Below are 22,447 nucleotides of genomic sequence, written 5' to 3'. Positions count from 1 at the left end.
AGGGGTTTTGCCTGACTTAGGGCATTGTAAATGGCCCTCAGTTCCAAAATATTTATGTGCAGGGAAGTCTCCTGACTTGACCATAGTGCTTGGAAGTTTCTTCCCTGTGTGACTGCCCCCCAGCCTCGAAGGCTGGCAACCGTGGTCACCAGGAGCCAGTCCTGTATGCCGAATCTGCGGCCCTCTTGAAGATGAGCACTCTGCAGCCACCACAGCAGAGACACCCTGGTCCTTGGAGACAGGGTTATCAGCCGATGCATCTGAAGATGCGATCCGGACCACTTTTCCAACAGGTCCCACTGAAAGGTTCTTGCATGGAACCTGCCGAATGGAATTGCTTCGTAGGAAGCTACATCTTTCCCAGGATCCGCGTGCAGTGATGCACCGACACCTGTTTTGGTTTTAGGAGGCCTCTGACTAGAGATGACAGCTCCTTGGCCTTCATCCTCCGGGAGAAACACTTTTTTCTGTTCTGTGTCCAGAACCATCCCCAGGAACAGTAGACGTGTCGTAGGGATCAGCTGTGACTTTGGAATATTTAGAATCCAGCCGTGCTGTTGTAGCACCTCCCGAGAGAGTGCTACCCCGACCAACAACTGCTCCCTGGACCTCGCCTTTATCAGCAGATCGTCCAAGTACGGGATAATTAAAACTCCCTTCTTTCGAAGGAGTATCTTCATTTCGGCCATTACCTTGGTAAAGACCCTCGGAGCCGTGGATAGACCGAACGGCAACGTCTGGAATTGGTAATGACAATCCTGTACCACAAATCTGAGGTACTCCTGGTGAGGATGGTAAATGGGGACATGCAGGTAAGCATCCTTGATGTCCAGTGATACCATGTAATCCCCCTCGTCCAGGCTTGCAATAACCGCCCTGAGCGATTCCATCTTGAACTTGAATTTTTTTATATACGTGTTCAAGGATTTCAAATTTAAAATGGGTCTCACCGAACCGTCCGGTTTCGGTACCACAAACATTGTGGAATAGTAACCCCGTCCTTGTTGAAGTAGGGGCACCTTTACTATCACCTGTTGTGAATACAGCTTGTGAATTGCCTGTAACACTGCCTCCCTGCCTGAGGGGGTTGTTGGTAAGGCAGATTTGAGGAAACGGCGGGGGGGGGGAGACGTCTCGAATTCCAGCTTGTACCCCTGAGATACTACTTGAAAGATCCAGGGATCCACCCGTGAGCGAGCCCACTTATTGCTGAAATTTTTGAGACGGGCCCCCACCGTACCTGGCTCCGCCTGTGGAGCCCCAGCGTCATGCTGTGGACTTAGAGGAAGCGGGGGAGGACTTTTGCTCCTGGGAACTGGCTGTATGCTGCAGCTTTTTCCCTCTACCTCTGGGCAGAAAGAACGCGCCTTTGACCCGCTTGCCCTTATTGGGCCGAAAGGACTGTACCTGATAATACGGTGCTTTCTTTGGCTGTGAGGGAACATGGGGTAAAAATGTAGACTTCCCAGCCGTTGCTGTGGAAACGAGGTCCGAGAGACCATCCCCGAACAACTCCTCACCCTTATAAGGCAAAACTTCCATGTGCCTTTTTGAATCTGCATCTCCTGTCCACTGCCGAGTCCATAACCCTCTCCTGGCAGAAATGGACATTGCACTTATTTTAGATGCCAGCCGGCAAATATCCCTCTGTGCATCCCTCATGTAGAAAAGTGCGTCTTTAATATGCTCTACGGTTAGCAATATAGTGTCCCTGTCTAGGGTATCAATATTTTCCGACAGGGAATCTGACCACGCAGCTGCAGCACTGCACATCCATGCTGAAACAATAGCTGGTCTCAGTATAACACCTGTGTGTGTATATATAGACTTCAGGATAGCCTCCTGCTTTCTATCAGCAGATTCCTTCAGGGCGGCCGTATCCGGAGACGGTAGTGCCACCTTCTTTGACAAGTGTGTGAGCGCTTTATCCACCCTAGGGGATGTTTCCCAACGTGACCTATCCTCTGGCGGGAAAGGGTACGCCATTAGTAACCTCTTAGAAATTACCAGTTTCTTATCAGGGGAAGCCCACGCTTCTTCACACACTTCATTTAATTCCTCAGATGGAGGAAAAACAACTGGTAGTTTTTTCTCTCCAAACATAATACCGTTTTTTGTGGTACCCGAAGTAACATCAGAAATGTGCAACACATTTTTCATTGCCTCAATCATGTAACGTGTGGCCCTATTGGAAGTTACATTAGTCTCATCGTCGTCGACACTGGAGTCAGTATCCGTGTCGACATCTGTGTCTGCCATCTGAGGTAGCGGGCGTTTTAGAGCCCCTGATGGCTTTTGAGACGCCTGGGCAGGCACAGGCTGAGAAGCCGGCTGTCCCACATTTGGTATGTCGTCAAACCTTTTATGTAAGGAGTCGACACTGTCGCGTAATTCCTTCCACAGCACCATCCACTCAGGTGTCGACCCTGCAGGGGGTGACATCACATTTATCGGCATCTGTTCCGCCTCCACATAAGCCTCCTCATCAAACATGTCGACACAGCCGTACCGACACACCGCATACACACAGGGAATGCTCTGACAGAGGACAGGACCCCACAAAGCCCTTTGGGGAGACAGAGAGAGAGTATGCCAGCACACACCAGAGCGCTATATACCACAGGGATCCCACTATAAATGAGTGTTTTTCCCTTATAGCTGCTTATATTATATATACTGCGCCTAAATTTAGTGCCCCCCCTCTCTTTTTTACCCTTCTGTAGCTTGTACACTGCAGGGGAGAGCCAGGGAGCGTCCTTCCAGCGGAGCTGTGAGGGAAAAATGGCGCCAGTGTGCTGAGGGAGATGGCCCCGCCCCTTTTCCGGCAGACTTCTCCCGCTTTTTCTGGAATTCTGGCAGGGGTATTTTTACACCTATATAGCCTTCCTGACTATATATGGTGTAGATTTGCCAGCCAAGGTGTCTTATATTGCCCTCAGGGCGCCCCCCCCCCCAGCGCCCTGCACCCATCAGTGACCGGAGTGTGAGGTGTGCATGAGGAGCAATGGCGCACAGCTGCAGTGCTGTGCGCTACCTTGTTGAAGACAGAAGTCTTCTGCCGCCGATTTTCAGGAACACTTCTTGCTTCTGGCTCTGTAAGGGGGCCGGCGGCGCGGCTCCGGGACCGAACAGCGAGGTCGGGTCCTGTGGTCGATCCCTCTGGAGCTAATGGTGTCCAGTAGCCTAAGAAGCCCAAGCTACCACCAGTTAGGTAGGTTCGCTTCTTCTCCCCTTAGTCCCTCGCTGCAGTGAGTCTGTTGCCAGCAGATCTCACTGTAAAATAAAAAACCTAAAATATACTTTCTTTCTAGGAGCTCAGGAGAGCCCCTAGTGTGCATCCAGCTCAGCCGAGCACAAGATTCTAACTGAAGTCTGGAGGAGGGTCATAGTGGGAGGAGCCAGTGCACACCAGTAGTCTAAAGCTTTCTTTTAGTTGTGCCCAGTCTCCTGCGGAGCCGCTATCCCCATGGTACTTACGGAGTCCCAGCATCCACTTAGGACGTCAGAGAAATACGTATTAAAGTATATCTTGTGAAAATCCTATACAAATATAAAACCTGACGCACCAAGCCCCCTCAGGTTATAGAATATAGGGATAGCAAGTTGAGTGAGAGACACGAAATGGAAACCAATCAGCAAGCTAATGCACACACATAGTCACAGTTAAACAATGCAGAGGTTATTACTAACAATAATACTGCACTGGACTAGCTTATATATATATAGCTATGTAGTCAATAGATATAACACTGCACAGTAAGAACTGGATGTATATCACAGGGTACTTGTACTAGAGAACCCTGACTAAATGCACTCTTTCTTAACTAACACTGTCTAATTGACATGTAGAATACTTAAGTGTCATGTAAAGGCACAGCGCTGACAACCAGGCGGCTTTACACAGGAGGATTTGCCCAAGCAGTCCCAGGAACAGTGTAGCTGAGAGAAATGGCACCCAGACACTGACAGGGAGTGAGGGAGAGACAGATATGCAGCTCCAGGGCGGGAACATTTGCTGGAAATGGCGCCCTGGGGCTGGGGGAGGGGCTCCAGGTCTAAGCCTTATCCCCACTGCGGGCTACACACAAAAAGGTTTTAAGGGAAAACCTGACCTGCACCCATGCCCTGGTGATCTAGTGGGATCGCCTGCACTGCCACAGTGTCCACCACCAGCGCGCGGCCCGCCTCCCACCGACCGCGCCGGATCGCAATAAAGCACGGGTCCCACTCACCGCCTCCCGAAGCGCGGCCACGCAATCCCGGAGAGCCCCCGTCGTGTGTGCCTGACCACAAGAAAACCGGAGCCTCCTGCTGTAGTTACCCGGCAACCAGGGCTCGGGAGTGTACAGCGCCGCTGGGGAGAGATGGAGCTGCAGCAGTGAATGTCACTAGACATGTACACACTGCTACAGCCCTTGAAGTCTTCACTTTTCTTCTCAAAAAAGCTCTTCTTAGGGCTGCCCAGAGCAACCCCTCTGTTATGTGCCTGCTATCTGCAGCACCAACTACAAAACTGAGCTCCTGTGCAGGGAGGCGGGGTTATAGAGGAGGCGGCGCTATGCATTCTGGGAACAGTCAAAGCTTTTGAGCCTGTTGGTGCCTCGGATCAAGATCCTACTCTACACTCCTATGACTTTCCTTGTGGAGCCCAGTGTACCCCGCAGCAGAAAAAATAAGATTTTAAACCTACCGGTAAATCTTTTTCTCCTAGTCCGTAGAGGATGCTGGGGTATAGATGGGCTCCGCAGGAGACATGGGCACCATAAACAACTTTTAGTATGGGTGTGCACTGGCTCCTCCCTCTATGCCCCTCCTCCAGACCTCAGTTAGAGAACTGTGCCCAGAGGAGATGGACAATATGAGGAAAGGACTTTGTTAATCTAAGGGCAAGATTCATACCAGCCCACACCAATCATACTATATAACCTGGAATACACGCAACCAGTTAACAGTATGAACAAAAAACAGTATCAGTCAAAGACAGATTCCAAATGTAACATAACCCTTATGTAAGCAACAACTATATACAACTCTTGCAGATTTAGTCCGCACTGGGACGGTTGCCCAGCATCCTCTACGGACTAGGAGAAAAAGATTTACCGGTAGGTTTAAAATCTTATTTTCTCTTATGTCCTAGAGGATGCTGGGGACTCCGTAAGGACCATGGGGATTATACCAAAGCTCCCAACTGGGCGGGAGAGTGCGGATGACTCTACAGCACCGACTGAGCAAACACAAGGTCCTCATCAGCCAGGGTAAGAAACTTGTAGAATTTTGCAAAAGTGTTTGAACCCGACCAAGTAGCAGCTCGGCAAAGCTGTAATGCCGAGATGCCTCGGGCAGCCGCCCAAGAAGAGCCCACCTTCCTAGTGGAATGGGCCTTTACCGAATTTGGTAACGGCAATCCAGCCGTAGAATGAACCTGCTGAATCGAGTAACCAATCCAGCGAGCAATAGTCTGCTTAGAAGCAGGAGCGCCAACCTTGTTGGCCGCATACAGGACAAACAGAACCTCTGTTTTCCTAACCCTAGCCGTCCTGGCTACATAAATATTTAAGGCCCTGACTACATCCAGGGACTTGGGAGTCCTCCAAGTCCCCCGTAGCCACAGGCACCACAATAGGTTGGTTCATGCAAAAAGACGAAACCACCTTAGGTAGAAATTGAGGACGAGTCCTCCATTCCGCTCTATCCACCTGGAAAATCAGATAGGGGCTCTTGTGAGACAAAGCCGCCAATTCGGACACCCGCCTTGAAGATGACAAGGCCAATAACATGACCACTTTCCAAGTGAGAAATTTCAATTCAACTGTTTGAAAATGGCTCAAACCAGTGCGATTTAAGGAACTGTAACACTACGTTAAGGTCCCATGGTGCCCCCGGGGGCACAAAAGGAGGCTGGATATGTAGCACTCCCCTTACCAAAGTTTGGACTTCTGGGAGAGAAGCCAATTCTATAAGAATATATACAGGGCCGAAATCTGTACCTTAATGGAGCCTAACTTTAGGCCCATATCCACTCCTGTCTGTAGAAAGTGGAGAAAACGGCCCAAGTGGAAACCTTCCGTAGGATCCTTCCTGGCTTCACACCAAGATACAAACTATCTCCAGATACGGTGATAATGTTTCGCCGTCACTTCCTTCCTAGCCTTTATCAAGAGTAGGGATGACTTCTTCTGGAATACGCTTCTCCGCTAGGATTTGGTGTTCAACCGCCATGCCGTCAAACGTAACCGCGGTAAGTCTTGGAACACTCAGGGACCCTGCTGCAACAGGTCCTCTCTGAGAGGAAGAGGCCACGGATCTTCTGTGGGCATCCCCTGAAGAGCTGAATACCAGGCCCTTCGAGGCTAATCTGGAACAATGAGTATTCTCTGCACTCTTGTTCATCTTATGATTTTCAATATCTTTGAGATGAGAGGCAGAGGAGGGAACACATAGACCGACTGGAACACCCATGGTGTCACCAGGGCGTCCACCGCTACTGCCTGAGGGTCCCTTGACCCGGCACAATACCTCCAAAGCTTCTTGTTGAGGCGTGATGCCCTCATGACTATTTGAGGAAACTCCCAACGACTTGTTATCTCTGCAAAGACTTCTTGATGAAGTCCCCATTCTCCTGGATGGAGATCGTGTCTGCTGAGGAAGACTGCTTCCCAGTTGTCCACTCCCGGAATGAATATCGCTGACAGAGCGCTTACGTGATTTTCTGCCCACCGCAGAACCCTGGTGGCTTCCGCCATTGCCACTCTGCTCTTTGTACCGCCTTGGCGGTTTACATGAGCCACAGCTGTGACGTTGTCAGATTGAATCAGAACCGGTAGGTCGCGAAGAAGAGTCTCCGCTTGTCGTAGGCCGGTGTAAACGGTCCTTAATTCCAGTATGAAGATGTGTAGGCAAGCCTCCTGGCTTGACCACCGTCCCTGAAAATTCCTTCCTTGTGTGACTGCTCCCCATCCTCGGAGGCTCGCGTCCATGATCACCAGGACCCAGTCCTGAATGCCGAACCTGCGACCTTCTAGAAGATGAGCACTCTGCAGCCACCACAGGAAAGACACCCTGGCCCTGGGAGACAGGGTTATCTTCTGATGTATTGAAAGGTGAGACCCGGACCACTTGTCCAGAAGGTCCCACTGAAAAGTCCTCGCCTGAAACCTGCCGACGGGGATGGCCTCGTAGGTCGCCACCATTTTCTCCAGTACTCAAGTGCATTGATGGACTGACACTCTTTTTGGTTTTAACAGGTCTCTGACCCTGTTCTGGAGTTCCTGGGCTTTTTCCATTGGGAGAAAAACCATCTTCTGTTCTGTGTCCAGAATCATGCCTAAGAAAGACAGCCGAGTTGTTGAAACCAACTGTGACTTTGGTAGATTTAGAATCCAGCCATGTTGCTGCAGCACTCTCAGGGAGAATGACACGCTTTTCTGCAACTGTTTCTTTGATCTCGCTTTTAACCGGAGATCGTCCAAGTACGGGATACTTGTGACTTCTTGCCTGCGCAGGAGTACCATCACTTCCGCAACATCTGAAATTGGAAATGACAGGCCTGTACAGCGAATCTCAGGTACGCTTGATGAGGAGGATAAATGGGGACCTGAAGGTATGCATCCTTTATGTCTAGTGACACCATAAACCCCCCCCCCTCCCCTTCCAGGCTGTAGATCACTGCCCTGAGTTATTCCATCTTGAACTTGAACCTTTTTAAGAACAGGTTCAGGGATTTAAAGTTGAGAATGGGTCTGACCGAACCATCCGGTTTCGGTTGCCCCCAAATAGGGTTGTATAGTACCTTTATCCCTGTTGCATTAAGGGAACCCTAATAATCACTTGTTGTAGACACAGCTTTCGAATTGCAGCCCACACTATCTCCCTTTCTGGGGGATACGCTGGTAAAGCCGATTTGAAGAATCGGCGGGGAGGCACGTCTTTGAATTCCAGCTTTTAACCTTGGGACACAATTACCATCGCCCAAGGATCCACATCTGACTGAACCCAGACGTGGCTGAAGAGTCGAAGACGTGCCCCCACCGGAGCGGACTTCCTCAGTGGAGCCCCAGTGTCATGCGGTGGATTTAGTAGAAGCCGGGGAGAACTTCTGTTCCTGGGAACTGGCCGTAGCAGGCATTCTTTTTCCCTCTAACCTTACCTCTGGCGAGGAAGGAAGAGCCCCGACCTCTTCTGGACTTATGCGACCGAGAGGACTGCATCTGATACTGCAGCGTTTTCTTTTGCTGTGGGGGAACATAAGGCAAAAAAAGGTAGATTTACCCGCGGTAGCTGTTGAAACCAGGTCCACGAGACCTTCCCCAATTAAAAGCTCACCCTTGTAAGGCAAAATGTCCATATGCCTCTTTGAGTCGGCATCACCCGTCCATTGGCGGGTCTACAGCATATATATAAGACTGCGTCTTTGATGTGACCTAAGGTCAATAAAATGGTATCCCTATCTAGGGTATCAATATCAGCTGACAAGGTATCTGTCCAAGCTGCTACCGCGCTACAAACCCAAGCCGATGCTATTGCCGGTCTGAGCAAAGCCCCCGTATGTGTATAAATTGATTTTAAGGTAGTTTCATGCCTGCGATCCGCAGGACCTTTTAGTGTCGCCGTGTCCGGGGACGGTAGGGCCACCTTTTTGGACAAGCGTGTTAAGGCCTTGTCGACCGTGGGTGATAATTCACCCCGTAACCTGTCTTTTGAGGGGAAAGGATACGCCATAATAATTGTTTTGGGAATCTGCAGTTTTTTGTCTGGAGTTTCCCAAGCTTGTTCAAATCATGCGTTCAGCTCATAAGATGGGGGAAACATTACCTCAGGTTTCTTTACCTTAAACCGGTGTACCCTCGTGTCAGGGACAGAGGAGTCATCTGTGATATGCAAAACATCTTTTATAGCAATAATCAAATAATGAATACTTTTTGTCACCCTTGGGTGTAAGATTGCATCATCATAGTCGACACTGGAGTCAGAATCCGTGCCGGTACCAATGTCTACTATTTGGGACAGGGGACGTTTTTGAGACCCTGAAGGGCCCTGTGACACAGTCAAGTCCTTGGACTCTGCTTTGTCCAATCTCTTATTTAATAAATTTACATTTGCATTTAAAACATTCCACATGTCCAACCAAACAGGTGTCGGCGTTGCCGACGGAGACACCAATCATCTGCTCCACCTCCTCCTTAGACGAGCCTTCCGCTTCAGACATGCCGACACACACGTACCGACAACCCCACACACACAGGGATATTTATATGGAGACAGATCCCCAATTAGGCCCTTTGGACAGACAGAGAGAGAGTACGCTAGCACACACCCAGCGCCACTGAACCGGAAATATAATTCACAGATAAAACAGCGCTTTTATATAATTATATATAAAATCACATTATATACACTCACTGCTGCTAATAAGTGCCCACCCACCCGTCTGTTTTGCCCTGTGTCTTCAGCAGGGGAGAGTTCAGGGAGCCAGCTCCATGCTGTGGAGAAAATGGCGCTTTCCGTGCTGAGGGACCAAGCTCCGCCCCCTCACCGGCGGGCTTCGTTCCCGCTCATTTTTACAATACTGTCGGGGGTTATGATATATATTGCCTCTGTAGCCTATATATGAATGTTTGCCAGCCCTAGAGGTTTATTGCTGCCCAGGGCGTCCGCTCTGCACCCATCAGTGCCTTGTGTGTTGTGTGTGGGAGCAATGGCGCACAGCGTTACCGCTGCGCGCTTACCTCAGTGAAGATCTGAAGTCATCTGCCGCCTTGAAGTCTTCTTTTCTTCTTATACTCACCCGGCTTCTATCTTCCGGCTCTACGAGGAGGACGGCGGCGCGGCTCTGGGACGAACTGCAGGGTGAGACCTGCGTTCCGACTCCCTCTGGAGCTAATGGTGTCCAGTAGCCTAAGAAGCAGAGCCTATCACTTAAGTAGGTCTGCTTCTCTCTCCTCAGTCCCACGATGCAGGGAGCCTGTTGCCAGCAGTGCTCCCTGAAAATAAAAAACCTAACAAAATTCTTTATCAGAGAAACTCAGCAGAGCTCCCCTGTAATGCACCCTATCTCCTCTGGGCACAAGATCTAACTGAGGTCTGGAGGAGGGGCATAGAGGGAGGAGCCAGTGCACACCCATACTAAAAGTCCTTTATAGTGCCAATGTCTCCTGCGGAGCCCGTCTATACCCCATGGCCGTTACGGAGTCCCCAGCATCCTCTAGGACGTAAGAGAAAAACCTATATTATACAGGAAACCTGATACACTTAGCCCCCTCAGGTTATGGAATATAGGAGTAGCACGCTGAGTGAAATACCCAATATGGCAGCCACGCAGCAGCTACATGCACACACACATATATAGTCACATCGCTATCGCTGGTGGGCATACACACGGCAGATCTGTTCTTAAAATCTAAGCAATCTAGTCAGATTGCTTAGATTTTAAACACGGATCTCTCTGTGTGTACCCCCCTTAACATAAGTGGAAATCTCATTGTGCCTTAGATTAAGACACTTTATCTATATCATTAACTACTGTATTTCAATGATGAAACTCACAATCTCAAAATTCAGAGAGAAGAACAGAAATTAAAGGAGTTACTAAATAAGGTAAAACAAACCCTTACCTTCCCAGGTTGAGACACATATCTTCTTCTTTTAAGTAAACTCTGTTAAAAAACTTCAGAAGCATGGAGCGCACGGCTAATTGCAGGTCTCTCTGCAGGTACATCATGTATACTGCTTGAATTAACTTTTCTGTAGCCACTGAAATACAATAATTAGGAAAGGATTCATCTTATATTTTATACGCATCTCATGTTAAAAACAAACCACCCTAAATCAATCACAGTACTTTTGTTTTCAAGATATAGGCTAGTATGATACATACAGGAGGGGGTATCCAATTAGGTACAATAAAACAATGGGTGTGAAAACCTGCCTTTTTGCACAATTCTCACAAATATACATATTTATATATAAATCCAATTAAGATTGCACGTAAAAAAATACATTTTCACGAAACACACAGGTTCAGTGAAACCTTTGTGTTTTTGTAGCTGCAGCCCCCAAAAATGAGCTGCTTTCGGGGATTTTGTTTCGCCTGCCTGAGGCAAGTGAAACAAAATCCCTGATAAACTGTGGCTCGCGCCGGATTATCGGGACTAAATGAATAGCCCCCAGCGACCCCCCCCCCCCCCCTCCCCAACAGAATTAGCCAAAGTAGTTAAACCCGCTCACACATGATGGAAAAGATTTTCCCCATCAATCAACAACTTACCTCTATTTCTCTGAATATTTAAAAGTCTGTTTGTTACTTCAAGGAGTCGTTTTAACTGCTTGCAGTTCAGTTTCCACCCATTGGTCAGTTTTTCAGTCACAAACATCCTAATCATAGCCAGCCATCCCGAGTCCTCTTGAAGGGTTGTAGGATTAGCCAAGGAGACCATAATGTCACATAATGTTAAATTTAATAACAGATGGTCTAGGCCATTATGGGGAAGCAATCCATCCTTGTTACTAAAAAATAAAACATTAGAATTTCCTTTTTACTAAAATGTGAAGTCAATTTCAAAGTATATAGCTAAAAACACAGGGCAGATTTTGTTCACAACCATGCTATTGGTGCTATTTACAACAATGTTGATGGTGCTTTATGCAATTGAATATTTCTACTACTTCAATGGACATGGTGTGGGGCCCTTCTTCCAGTTACCCTGGCTGGTGAGTGTTTGCCACGGCAGTAATCTAGATCACCTACTCCCTAGACACTTGACACTTGCATGCTTTTTCAAGACTAAAATGTACACCAGACGTTTACAGCACTAAAAAAAACAAAAAAAAATCTAAAGCAAGTTTTAATTACATCTTACTTGAATAGTAACAAAACAAAACGCCAAACTGTATTGGCAAACAGGTTTACAAACGAAAACTATTAAGCACATGACACTGAAGTTACACCTTGATGCTTAATGTTCTATACACAATACACTAAAGCACACAAAGAAAAGATGTGATAAGATATGAGATAGGATAAATGCAAGTTAATTGTCCATGTAACCTTATCCGACTGGTTTTATTTAACGTTTTTCTACACAAACACCAATATTGAAAGAATACATTTCCCACAATGCTTTGTTAGTGCTTATTCTTTAGCTATAAAAGCTATCAGTTATTCAATATCAGTTTTGAATATTTGCCAAAAGTTCCAACTGGCAGATTGGATGAGCAGGGAAACGCGGCTAGGTGTATTGCCTGCATAAGATGTTGTGCAAGGCCCATGACAAACACACAGCAACACTATTAATAAAACCTATGTAAAGAACTGCAGGGGAAATGTACGAAGCCTTTAAAAGTGATACAATTCACAGTAATAAAGTCCCAGCCAATCAGCTCCTAACTTCCATGTTACAGACTGGGTTTGAAAAATAACGGTAAGGAGCTGGTTGGTTGGTTCTCTATCACTGTGAAATGTATCACTTTTTAAGGCTTAGTACATCTGGCCCTGGTTATTTTCAAGAATAGACATTAAAATAAGAATTTACTTACCGATAATTCTATTTCTCATAGTCCGTAGTGGATGCTGGGGACTCCGTCAGGACCATGGGGAATAGCGGCTCCGCAGGAGACAGGGCACATCTAAAGAAAGCTTTTAGGATCACATGGTGTGTACTGGCTCCTCCCCCTATGACCCTCCTCCAAGCCTCAGTTAGGTACTGTGCCCGGACGAGCGTACACAATAAGGAAGGATCTTGAATCCCGGGTAAGACTCATACCAGCCACACCAATCACACCGTACAACTTGTGATCTGAACCCAGTTAACAGTATGATAACAAACGAAGTAGCCTCTGAAAAGATGGCTCACAACAATAATAATAACCCGATTTTTGTAACAATAACTATGTATTGCAGACAATCCGCACTTGGGATGGGCGCCCAGCATCCACTACGGACTATGAGAAATAGAATTATCGGTAAGTAAATTCTTATTTTCTCTAACGTCCTAGTGGATGCTGGGGACTCCGTCAGGACCATGGGGATTATACCAAAGCTCCCAAACGGGCGGGAGAGTGCGGATGACTCTGCAGCACCGAATGAGAGAACTCCAGGTCCTCCTTAGCCAGAGTATCAAATTTGTAAAATTTTACAAACGTGTTCTCCCCTGACCACGTAGCTGCTCGGCAAAGTTGTAATGCCGAGACCCCTCGGGCAGCCGCCCAAGATGAGCCCACTTTCCTTGTGGAGTGGGCCTTTACAGATTTAGGCTGTGGCAGGCCTGCCACAGAATGTGCAAGTTGGATTGTGCTACAGATCCAACGCGCAATCGTCTGCTTAGACGCAGGAGCACCCATCTTGTTGGGTGCATACAATATAAACAACGAGTCAGATTTTCTGACTCCAGCTGTCCTTGAAATATATATTTTTAATGCTCTGACAACGTCCAGTAACTTGGAGTCCTCCAAGTCGCTAGTAGCCGCAGGCACCACAATAGGCTGGTTCAAGTGAAAAGCCGAAACCACCTTAGGGAGAAAATGAGGACGTGTCCGCAGTTCTGCCCTGTCCGAATGGAAAATCAGATATGGGCTTTTGTACGATAAAGCCGCCAACTCTGAAACTCTCCTGGCTGAAGCCAGGGCCAGTAGCATGGTTACTTTCCATGTAAGATACTTCAAATCTACAGATTTGAGAGGCTCAAACCAATGAGATTTGAGAAAATCCAAAACTACGTTTAGATCCCACGGTGCCACTGGGGGCACAATCGGGGGCTGTATATGTAGTACACCCTTGACAAAAGTTTGTACTTCAGGCACTGAAGCCAATTCCTTCTGGAAGAAGATTGATAAGGCCGAAATTTGAACTTTAATAGACCCCAATTTGAGGCCCATAGACAATCCTGCCTGCAGGAAATGTAAGAATCGACCCAATTGAAATTCTTCCGTTGGGGCCTTCTTGGCTTCACACCACGCAACATATTTTCTCCAAATGCGGTGATAATGTTGTGCGGTCACTTCCTTCCTAGCCTTAATCAAGGTAGGAATAACTTCCTCTGGAATGCCCTTTTCTTTTAGAATCCGGCGTTCAACCGCCATGCCGTCAAACGCAGTCGCGGTAAGTCTTGGAACATACAAGGTCCCTGCTGAAGCAGATCCCTTCTTAGAGGTAGAGGCCACGGATCCTCCGTGAGCATCTCTTGAAGTTCCGGATACCAAGTTCTTCTTGGCCAATCCGGAGCCACTAGTATTGTTCTTACTCCCCTTTTCCGAATAATTCTCAGTACCTTTGGTATGAGAGGCAGAGGAGGAAACACATACACTGACTGGTACACCCATGGTGTTACCAGAGCGTCCACAGCTATTGCCTGAGGGTCTCTTGACCTGGCGCAATATCTGTCCAGTTTTTTGTTGAGGCGAGACGCCATCATATCCACCTTTGGTTTTTCCCAACGGTTTACAATCATGTGGAAAACTTCCGGATGAAGTCCCCACTCTCCCGGGTGAAGGTCGTGTCTGCTGAGGAAGTCTGCTTCCCAGTTGTCCACTCCCGGGATGAACACTGCTGACAGTGCTATGACATGATTTTCCGCCCAGCGAAGAATCCTTGCAGCTTCTGTCATTGCTCTTCTGCTTCTCGTGCCGCCTTGTCTGTTTACGTGGGCGACTGCCGTGATGTTGTCCGACTGGATCAACACCGGCTGACCCTGAAACAGCGGTTTTGCCAAGCTTAGAGCATTGTATATCGCTCTTAGCTCCAGTATATTTATGTGAAGAGACGTCTCCAGGTCTGACCATACACCCTGGAAGTTTCTTCCCTGTGTGACTGCTCCCCAGCCCCGTAGGCTGGCATCCGTAGTCACCAGGACCCAGTCCTGTATGCCGAACCTGCGGCCCTCTAACAGATGGGCACTCTGCAACCACCACAGGAGAGACAACCTTGTTCTTGGTGACAGTGTTATCCGCTGATGCATGTGCAGATGCGATCCGGACCATTTGTCCAGCAGATCCCACTGAAATGTTCGTGCATGGAATCTGCCGAATGGAATTGCTTCGTAAGAAGCCACCATCTTTCCCAGGACTCTTGTGCATTGATGTACTGACACAGTTCCTGGTTTTAGGAGGTTCCTGACCAGTTCGGATAACTCCCTTGCTTTCTCCTCCGGGAGAAACACCTTTTTCTGAACCGTGTCCAGAATCATTCCCAGGAACAGCAGACGTGTTGTCGGGGTCAATTGAGAATTTGGAAGATTCAGAATCCACCCGTGTTGCTGAAGCACTACTTGGGTTAGTGCTACACCGACTTCCAGCTGTTCTCTGGACTTTGCCCTTATCAGGAGATCGTCCAAGTAAGGGATAATTAATACGCCTTTTCTTCGTAGAAGAACCATCATTTCGGTCATTACCTTGGTAAAGACCCGAGGGGCCGTGGACAAACCAAACGGCAGCGTTTGAAACTGATAATGACAGTCTTGTATCACGAACCAGAGATACCCTTGGTGTGAGGGGTAAATTGGGACATGCAGATAAGCATCTTTTATGTCCAGGGACACCATGAAGTCCCCTTCTTCCAGATTCGCTATCACTGCTCTGAGTGACTCCATCTTGAACTTGAATTTCTGTATGTACAGGTTCAAGGATTTCAGATTTAGAATAGGTCTTACCGAACCGTCCGGCTTCGGTACCACAAATAGTGTGGAATAATACCCCTTTCCCTGTTGTAGGAGGGGTACCTTGACTATCACCTGCTGAGAATACAGCTTGTGAATGGCTTCCAATACCGTCGTCCTTTCTGAGGGAGACGTTGGTAAAGCAGACTTTAGGAACCGGCGAGGGGGAGACCTTTCGAACTCCAACATGTAACCCTGAGATACTATCTGCAGGATCCACGGGTCCACCTGTGAGCGAGCCCACTGATTGCTGAAAATCTTTAGTCGACCCCCCACCGCTCCTGAGTCCGCTTGTAAAGCCCCAGCGTCATGCTGATGGCTTTGTAGAACCCGGGGCGGGCTTCTGGTCCTGGGCAGGGGCTGCTTGCTGCCCTCTCTTACCCTTTCCTCTGCCTCGCGGCAGATAAGACTGTCCTTTTGCTCGCTTGTTTTTATAGGAGCGAAAGGACTGCGGCTGAAAAGACGGTGTCTTTTTCTGTTGGGAGGGGGTCTGAGGTAAAAAAGTGGATTTGCCGGCAGTTGCCGTGGCCACCAGATCCGATAGACCGACCCCAAATAATTCCTCTCCTTTATATGGCAATACTTCCATATGCCTTTTGGAATCCGCATCACCTGACCACTGTCGCGTCCATAAACTTCTTCTGGCAGATATGGACATCGCACTTACTCTTGATGCTAGAGTACAAATATCCCTCTGAGCATCTCGCATATAAAGAAACGCATCCTTTAATTGCTCTAGAGTCAATAAAATACTGTCCCTATCCAGGGTATCAATATTTTCAGTCAGGGAATCCAACCACACTACCCCAGCACTGCACATCCAGGCTGAGGCTATTGCCGGTCGCAGTATAACACCAGTATGAGTGTATATACTTTTCAGGGTAGTTTTCAGCCTCCTATCCGCTGGATCCTTGAGGGCGGCCGTATCAGGAGACGGCAACGCCACTTGCTTTGATAAACGTGTGAGCGCCTTATCCACCCTAGGGGGTGTTTCCCAGCGCGTCCTAACCTCTGGTGGGAAAGGGTATAATGCCAATAACTTCTTAGAAATTAGCAGTTTTCTATCTGGGTTAACCCACGCTTCATCACACACGTCATTCAATTCCTCTGATTCTGGAAAAGCTACAGGTAGTTTTTTCACCCCCCACATAATACCCCTTTTTGAGGTACCAGCAGTATCAGAGATCTGCAAAGCCTCCTTCATTGCCGTGATCATATAACGTGTGGCCCTGTTGGAAAATACGTTTGTTTCTTCACCGTCGACACTAGATTCATCTGTGTCGGTACCCGTGTCGACTGACTGAGGTAAGGGACGTTTTACAGCCCCTGACGGTGTCTGAGACGCCTGAGCCGGTACTGACTGGTTTTCCGGCCGTCTCATTTCGTCTACTGACTTTTGTAATGCACTAACATTATCACGTAATTCCATAACTAAAGCCATCCATTCCGGTGTCGACTCCCTAGGGGGTGACATCACCATTACCGGCAATTGCTCTGCCTCCACACCAACATCGTCCTCATACATGTCGACACACACGTACCGACACACAGCAGCCACACAGGGAATGCTCTAATCGAAGACAGGACCCCCTTAGCCCTTTGGGGAGACAGAGGGAGAGTTTGCCAGCACACACCAAAAGCGCTATAAATGTATATCAACAACCCTAAAAGGTGTTGTTTTTGTTATAAGCGCTTTTAATATATAAATATCGCCAATTTATGCCCCCCTTCTCTTTGTTACCCTGTTTCTGTAGTGCAGTGCAGGGGAGAGTCCTGGGAGCCTTCCTCACAGCGGAGCTGAGCAGGAAAATGGCGCTGAGTGCTGAGGAGAATAAGCTCCGCCCCCTTTTCGGCGGGCTTTTCTCCCGGGTTTTGAGAAATCTGGCCTGGGTTAAATACATACATATAGCCTTAACGGCTATATGTGATGTATTCTTTGCCACTAAAGGTATTTAATATTGCTGCCCAGGGCGCCCCCAGCAGCGCCCTGCACCCTCCGTGACTGGTCAGTGAGAAGTGTGTAGCAACAATGGCGCACAGCTGCCGTGCTGTGCGCTACCTTCATGAAGACTGAAGAGTCTTCTGCCGCCTGTTTCCGGACCTCCGATCTTCAGCATCTGTAAGGGGGTCGGCGGCGCGGCTCCGGGACGAACCCCAGGATGACCTGTGTTCCGACTCCCTCTGAAGCTATGTCCAGTAGCCTAAGACTCCAATCCATCCTGCACGCAGGTGAGTTGAAAATCTCTCCCCTAAGTCCCTCGATGCAGTGAGCCTGTTGCCAGCAGGACTCACTGAGATTTAAAACCTAAAAAAAACTTTCTAAGCAGCTCTTTAGGAGAGCCACCTAGATTGCACCCTGCTCGGACGGGCACAAAAACCTAACTGAGGCTTGGAGGAGGGTCATAGGGGGAGGAGCCAGTACACACCATGTGATCCTAAAAGCTTTCTTTAGATGTGCCCTGTCTCCTGCGGAGCCGCTATTCCCCATGGTCCTGACGGAGTCCCCAGCATCCACTAGGACGTTAGAGAAAATACGATTTTACTTACCGGTAAATCTATTTCTCGTAGTCCGTAGAGGATGCTGGGGACTCCGTAAGGACCATGGGGAATAGACGGGCTCCGCAGGAGATAGGGCACTTTAAGAAAGCTTTGGATTTTGGGTGTGCACTGGCTCCTCCCTCTATGTCCCTCCTCCAGACCTTAGTTAGAGAAACTGTGCCCAGAGGATATGAACAGTACGAGGAAAGGATTTATGTAACCTAAGGGCTAGATTCATACCAGCCACACCAATCACACCGTATAACTTGTGATAAACTACCCAGTTAACAGTATGAACAAGTAACATAGCCTCGGTTCAAGACCGACCAACTATAACATAACCCTTATGTAAGCAATAACTATATACAAGTCTTGCAGAAGAAGTCCGCACTTAGGACAGGTGCCCAGCATCCTCTACGGACTACGAGAAATAGATTTACCGGTAAGTAAAATCCTATTTTCTCTAACGTCCTAAAGGATGCTGGGGACTCCGTAAGGACCATGGGGATTATACCAAAGCTCCCAAACGGGCGGGAGAGTGCGGATGACTCTGCAGCACCGATTGAGTAAACACGAGGTCCTCCTCAGCCAGGGTATCAAACTTATAGAACTTTGCAAAGGTGTTTGACCCCGACCAAGTAGCAGCTCGGCACAGTTGTAGTGCCGAGACCCCTCGGGCAGCCGCCCAAGAAGAGCCCACCTTCCTAGTGGAATGGGCCTTAACCGATTTAGGCAATGACAATCCTGCCGTAGAATGCGCCTGCTGAATCGTGTTACAGATCCAGCAAGCAATTGTCTGCTTTGAAGCAGGAGCGCCAACCTTGTTGGCCACATACAGAACAAACAGAGCTTCAGTCTTCCTGATCCTAGCTGTTCTGGTCACGTAAATCTTCAAAGCCCTGACCACATCCAGGGACTCGGAGTCCCCCAAGTCCCGTGTAGCCACAGGCACGACAATAGGTTGGTTCATATGAAAAGATGAGACCACCTTGGGCAGAAATTGAGGACGAGTCCTCAACTCTGCCCTATCCACGTGAAAAATCAGGTATGGGCTTTTATATGATAAAGCCACTAATTCCGAAACACGCCTTGCAGAAGCTAAGGCCACCAACATGACCACTTTCCAAGTGAGGTATTTCAACTCCACTGTTTTGAGTGGTTCAAACCAAGGTGACTTGAGGAAACTTAAAACCACGTTAAGATCCCAAGGCGCCACCGGAGGTACAAAGGGAGGCTGAATATGCAGCACTCCCTTCACAAAAGTCTGTACTTCAGGAAGAGAAGCCAATTCTTTTTGAAAGAAAATGGATAAGGCCGAAATTTGGACCTTTATGGACCCTAATTTTAGGCCCAAATTCACTCCCGTTTGAAGGAAGTGAAGCAGACGGCCCAAATGGAACTCCTCCGTAGGAGCAGCTCTGGCCTCACACCAAGAAACATATTTCCGCCATATACGGTGATAATGTTTCGATGTCACATCCTTCCTAGCCTTGATCAGGGTAGGAATGACCTCCTCTGGAATCACTTTTTCAGCTAGGATCCGGCGTTCAACCGCCATGCCGTCAAACGCAGCCACGGTAAGTCTTGGAACAGACAGGGCCCCTGCTGCAGCAGGTCCTGCCTTAGAGGAAGAGGCCACGGATCTTCTGTGAGCAACTCTTGCAGATCCGGATACCAAGTCCTCCTTGGCCAATCTGGAACAATGAGAATTGTTCTAACCCTTCTTAGTCTTATTAATCTCAACACCTTGGGTATGAGAGGCAGAGGAGGAAACACATAGACCGATCTGAACACCCATGGTGTCACCAGAGCGTCTACCGCTACCGCCTGAGGGTCTCTTGACCTGGCGCAATACCTCTTCAGCTTTTTGTTGAGACGGGACGCCATCATGTCTATTTGAGGCAGTCCCCACCGATCCACGATCTGTGTGAAGACATCTTGATGAAGTCCCCACTCTCCCGGATGCAGGTCGTGCCTGCTGAGGAAGTCCGCCTCCCAGTTGTCCACCCCCGGGATGAACACTGCTGATAGTGCGCTTGCATGGCCTTCCGCCCAGCGCAGAATCCTGGTCGCCTCTGCCATGGCCACGCTGCTCCTTGTGCCGCCTTGGCGGTTTACATGAGCCACTGCCGTGATATTGTCCGACTGAATCAGAACCGGTTTGTTCTGAAGCCACTCCTCCGCCTGGCGTAGGGCGTTGTAAATGGCACTTAACTCCAGGACATTGATATGGAGACAAGTCTCTAGGCTTGACCAGAGACCTTGGAAATTTCTTCCCAGTGCGACAGCCCCTCAACCTCGGAGTCTCGCGTCCGTGGTCACCAGGATCCAGTCCTGAATGCCGAACCTGCGACCCTCTAGGAGGTGAGCACTGTGCAGCCACCACAGGAGAGATGCCCTGGGAGACAGGGTGATCTGTTCCTGCATATGTAGATGGGACCCGGGCCATTTGTTCAATAGGTCCCATTGGAAAGTCCTCGCATGGAACCTGCCGAAGGGGCTGGCCTCGTATGAAGCCACCATCTTCCCCAGAACCTTTGTGCAATGATGCACCGAAACCTTTTTTGGCTTTAAAAGGTTCCTGACCAGGGCTATGAGCTCCTGAGCCCTCTCCACCGGAAGAAAAACTCTTTTTTGGCCTGTGTCTAGAATCAGGCCCAAAAAAGTCAGACGCGTTGCAGGTACTAGCTGGGATTTCGGTAAATTGAGAATCCAGCCGTGCATCTGCAACGTCTTCACGGACAGAGACACGCTGTCCAGCAACTTCTCCCGAGATCTCGCCTTTATAAGGAGATCGTCCAAGTACGGGATAATTGCGACTCCCTGCTTGCGCAGGAGCACCATCATTTCCGCCATTACCTTGGTGAAAATTCTCGGGGCCGTGGAAAGACCAAACGGCAACGTCTGAAATTGGTAATGACAATCCTGTACTGCAAATCTCAGAAACGCCTGGTGAGGGGGGCAAATGGGAACATGAAGGTACGCATCCTTTATGTCCAGGGACACCATCCAATCCCCTCCCTCCAGGCTGGCGATGACCATTCTGAGCGATTCCATTTTGAACTTGAACCTCTTCAAGTACAGGTTCACGGATTTTAGATTTAGAATGGGTCTGACCGAACCGTCCGGTTTCGGTACCACAAACAGGGATGATTAATAACCCTCTCCTTGCTGGAGATGAGGAACCTTGATTATCACCTGTTGAATGTACAATTTGTGAATTGCCGCTAACACTAGCTCCCTCTCTGACGGGGAAGCCGGCAGAGCCGATTTGAAAAACCGGCGAGGGGGCATGTCTTCGAATTCCAGTCTGTATCCCTGGGAAACCATCTCTATTGCCCAGGGATCCACCTGTGATTGAACCCAGACGTGGCTGAAAAGACGAAGACGTGCCCCCACTTGATCTGACCCTCCACCCCCGGAAAGCCCCAGCGTCATGCTGTGGACTTTGCGGAAGTAGGGGAGGACTTCTGCTCCTGGGAACTAGCTGAGTGCAGCTTTTTCCCTTGCCTTTACCTCTGGCAACGAAGGACGATCCTCGTACCTTCTTGTTTTTATTGGAACGAAAGGACTGCATTTGATAATGTGGTACCTTCTTAGAATGCTGCGGGGGAACATAATGTAAAAAATTCGATTTACTGGCCGTAGCAGTAGAGACTAGGTCCGAGAGGCCTTCTCCAAACAACTCCTCCCCCTTGTAAGGCAATGACTCCATATGCCGCTTTGAGTCGGCGTCTCCCGTCCACTGTCGGGTCCACAAGAGCCGCCTAGCAGAAATAGACATAGCATTTATTCTAGAGCTTAGTAAACAAAGGTCTCTCTGAGCATCCCTCATATACAAGGCAGCATCTCTGATATGCTCCATGGTCAGTAGAATGGTATCCCTATCTAAGGTGTCCATCTCCGTAGATAAGGAGTCTGCCCATGCCACGACAGCACTACAAACCCAGGCCGACGCCATGGCCGGCCTAACTATAGTTCCTGAATGTGTGTAAATGTGCTTCATGGTAATTTCCTGCTTGCGATCAGCAGGATCCTTGAGGGAAGCAGTATCCGGAGAAGGCAGTGCCACCTTCTTGGATAGGCGTGTCAGCACCTTGTCTACTTTAGGCGCAGATTCCCATCGTATCCGATCCTTCTGTGGAAAAGGATACGCCATGAGAATCCTTTTGGGAACATGGAGTCTCCTATCCGGAGATTCCCAAGCCTTTTCGTATAATTCGCTTAGCTCAAATGAGGACGGAAAAGTGACCTCAGGCTTTTTC

General features: G+C 48.7%; 1 protein-coding gene across 1 annotated transcript in view; it reads right to left on the bottom strand.

Moving 5' to 3' along the window:
* TEX10 (testis expressed 10) overlaps positions 1-22,447 on the bottom strand; it is a 266,061-nt gene that overhangs the window by 140,335 nt on the left and 103,279 nt on the right. Inside the window, exons 5-6 of the mRNA XM_063922654.1 lie at positions 11,264-11,502; positions 10,611-10,749 (exon numbers count right to left, since the gene is read on the bottom strand). Of these exons, the coding sequence (XP_063778724.1) occupies positions 10,611-10,749; positions 11,264-11,502 (378 nt within the window). The remainder of the gene's footprint in view (positions 1-10,610; positions 10,750-11,263; positions 11,503-22,447) is intronic.

This window comes from Pseudophryne corroboree, chromosome 5 (assembly GCF_028390025.1).
Source record: "Pseudophryne corroboree isolate aPseCor3 chromosome 5, aPseCor3.hap2, whole genome shotgun sequence".
NCBI lineage: Eukaryota > Metazoa > Chordata > Amphibia > Anura > Myobatrachidae > Pseudophryne > Pseudophryne corroboree.
The sequence above is the reverse complement of the archived record's forward strand: the minus strand, read 5'-3'. Positions and strand labels throughout refer to the sequence as shown.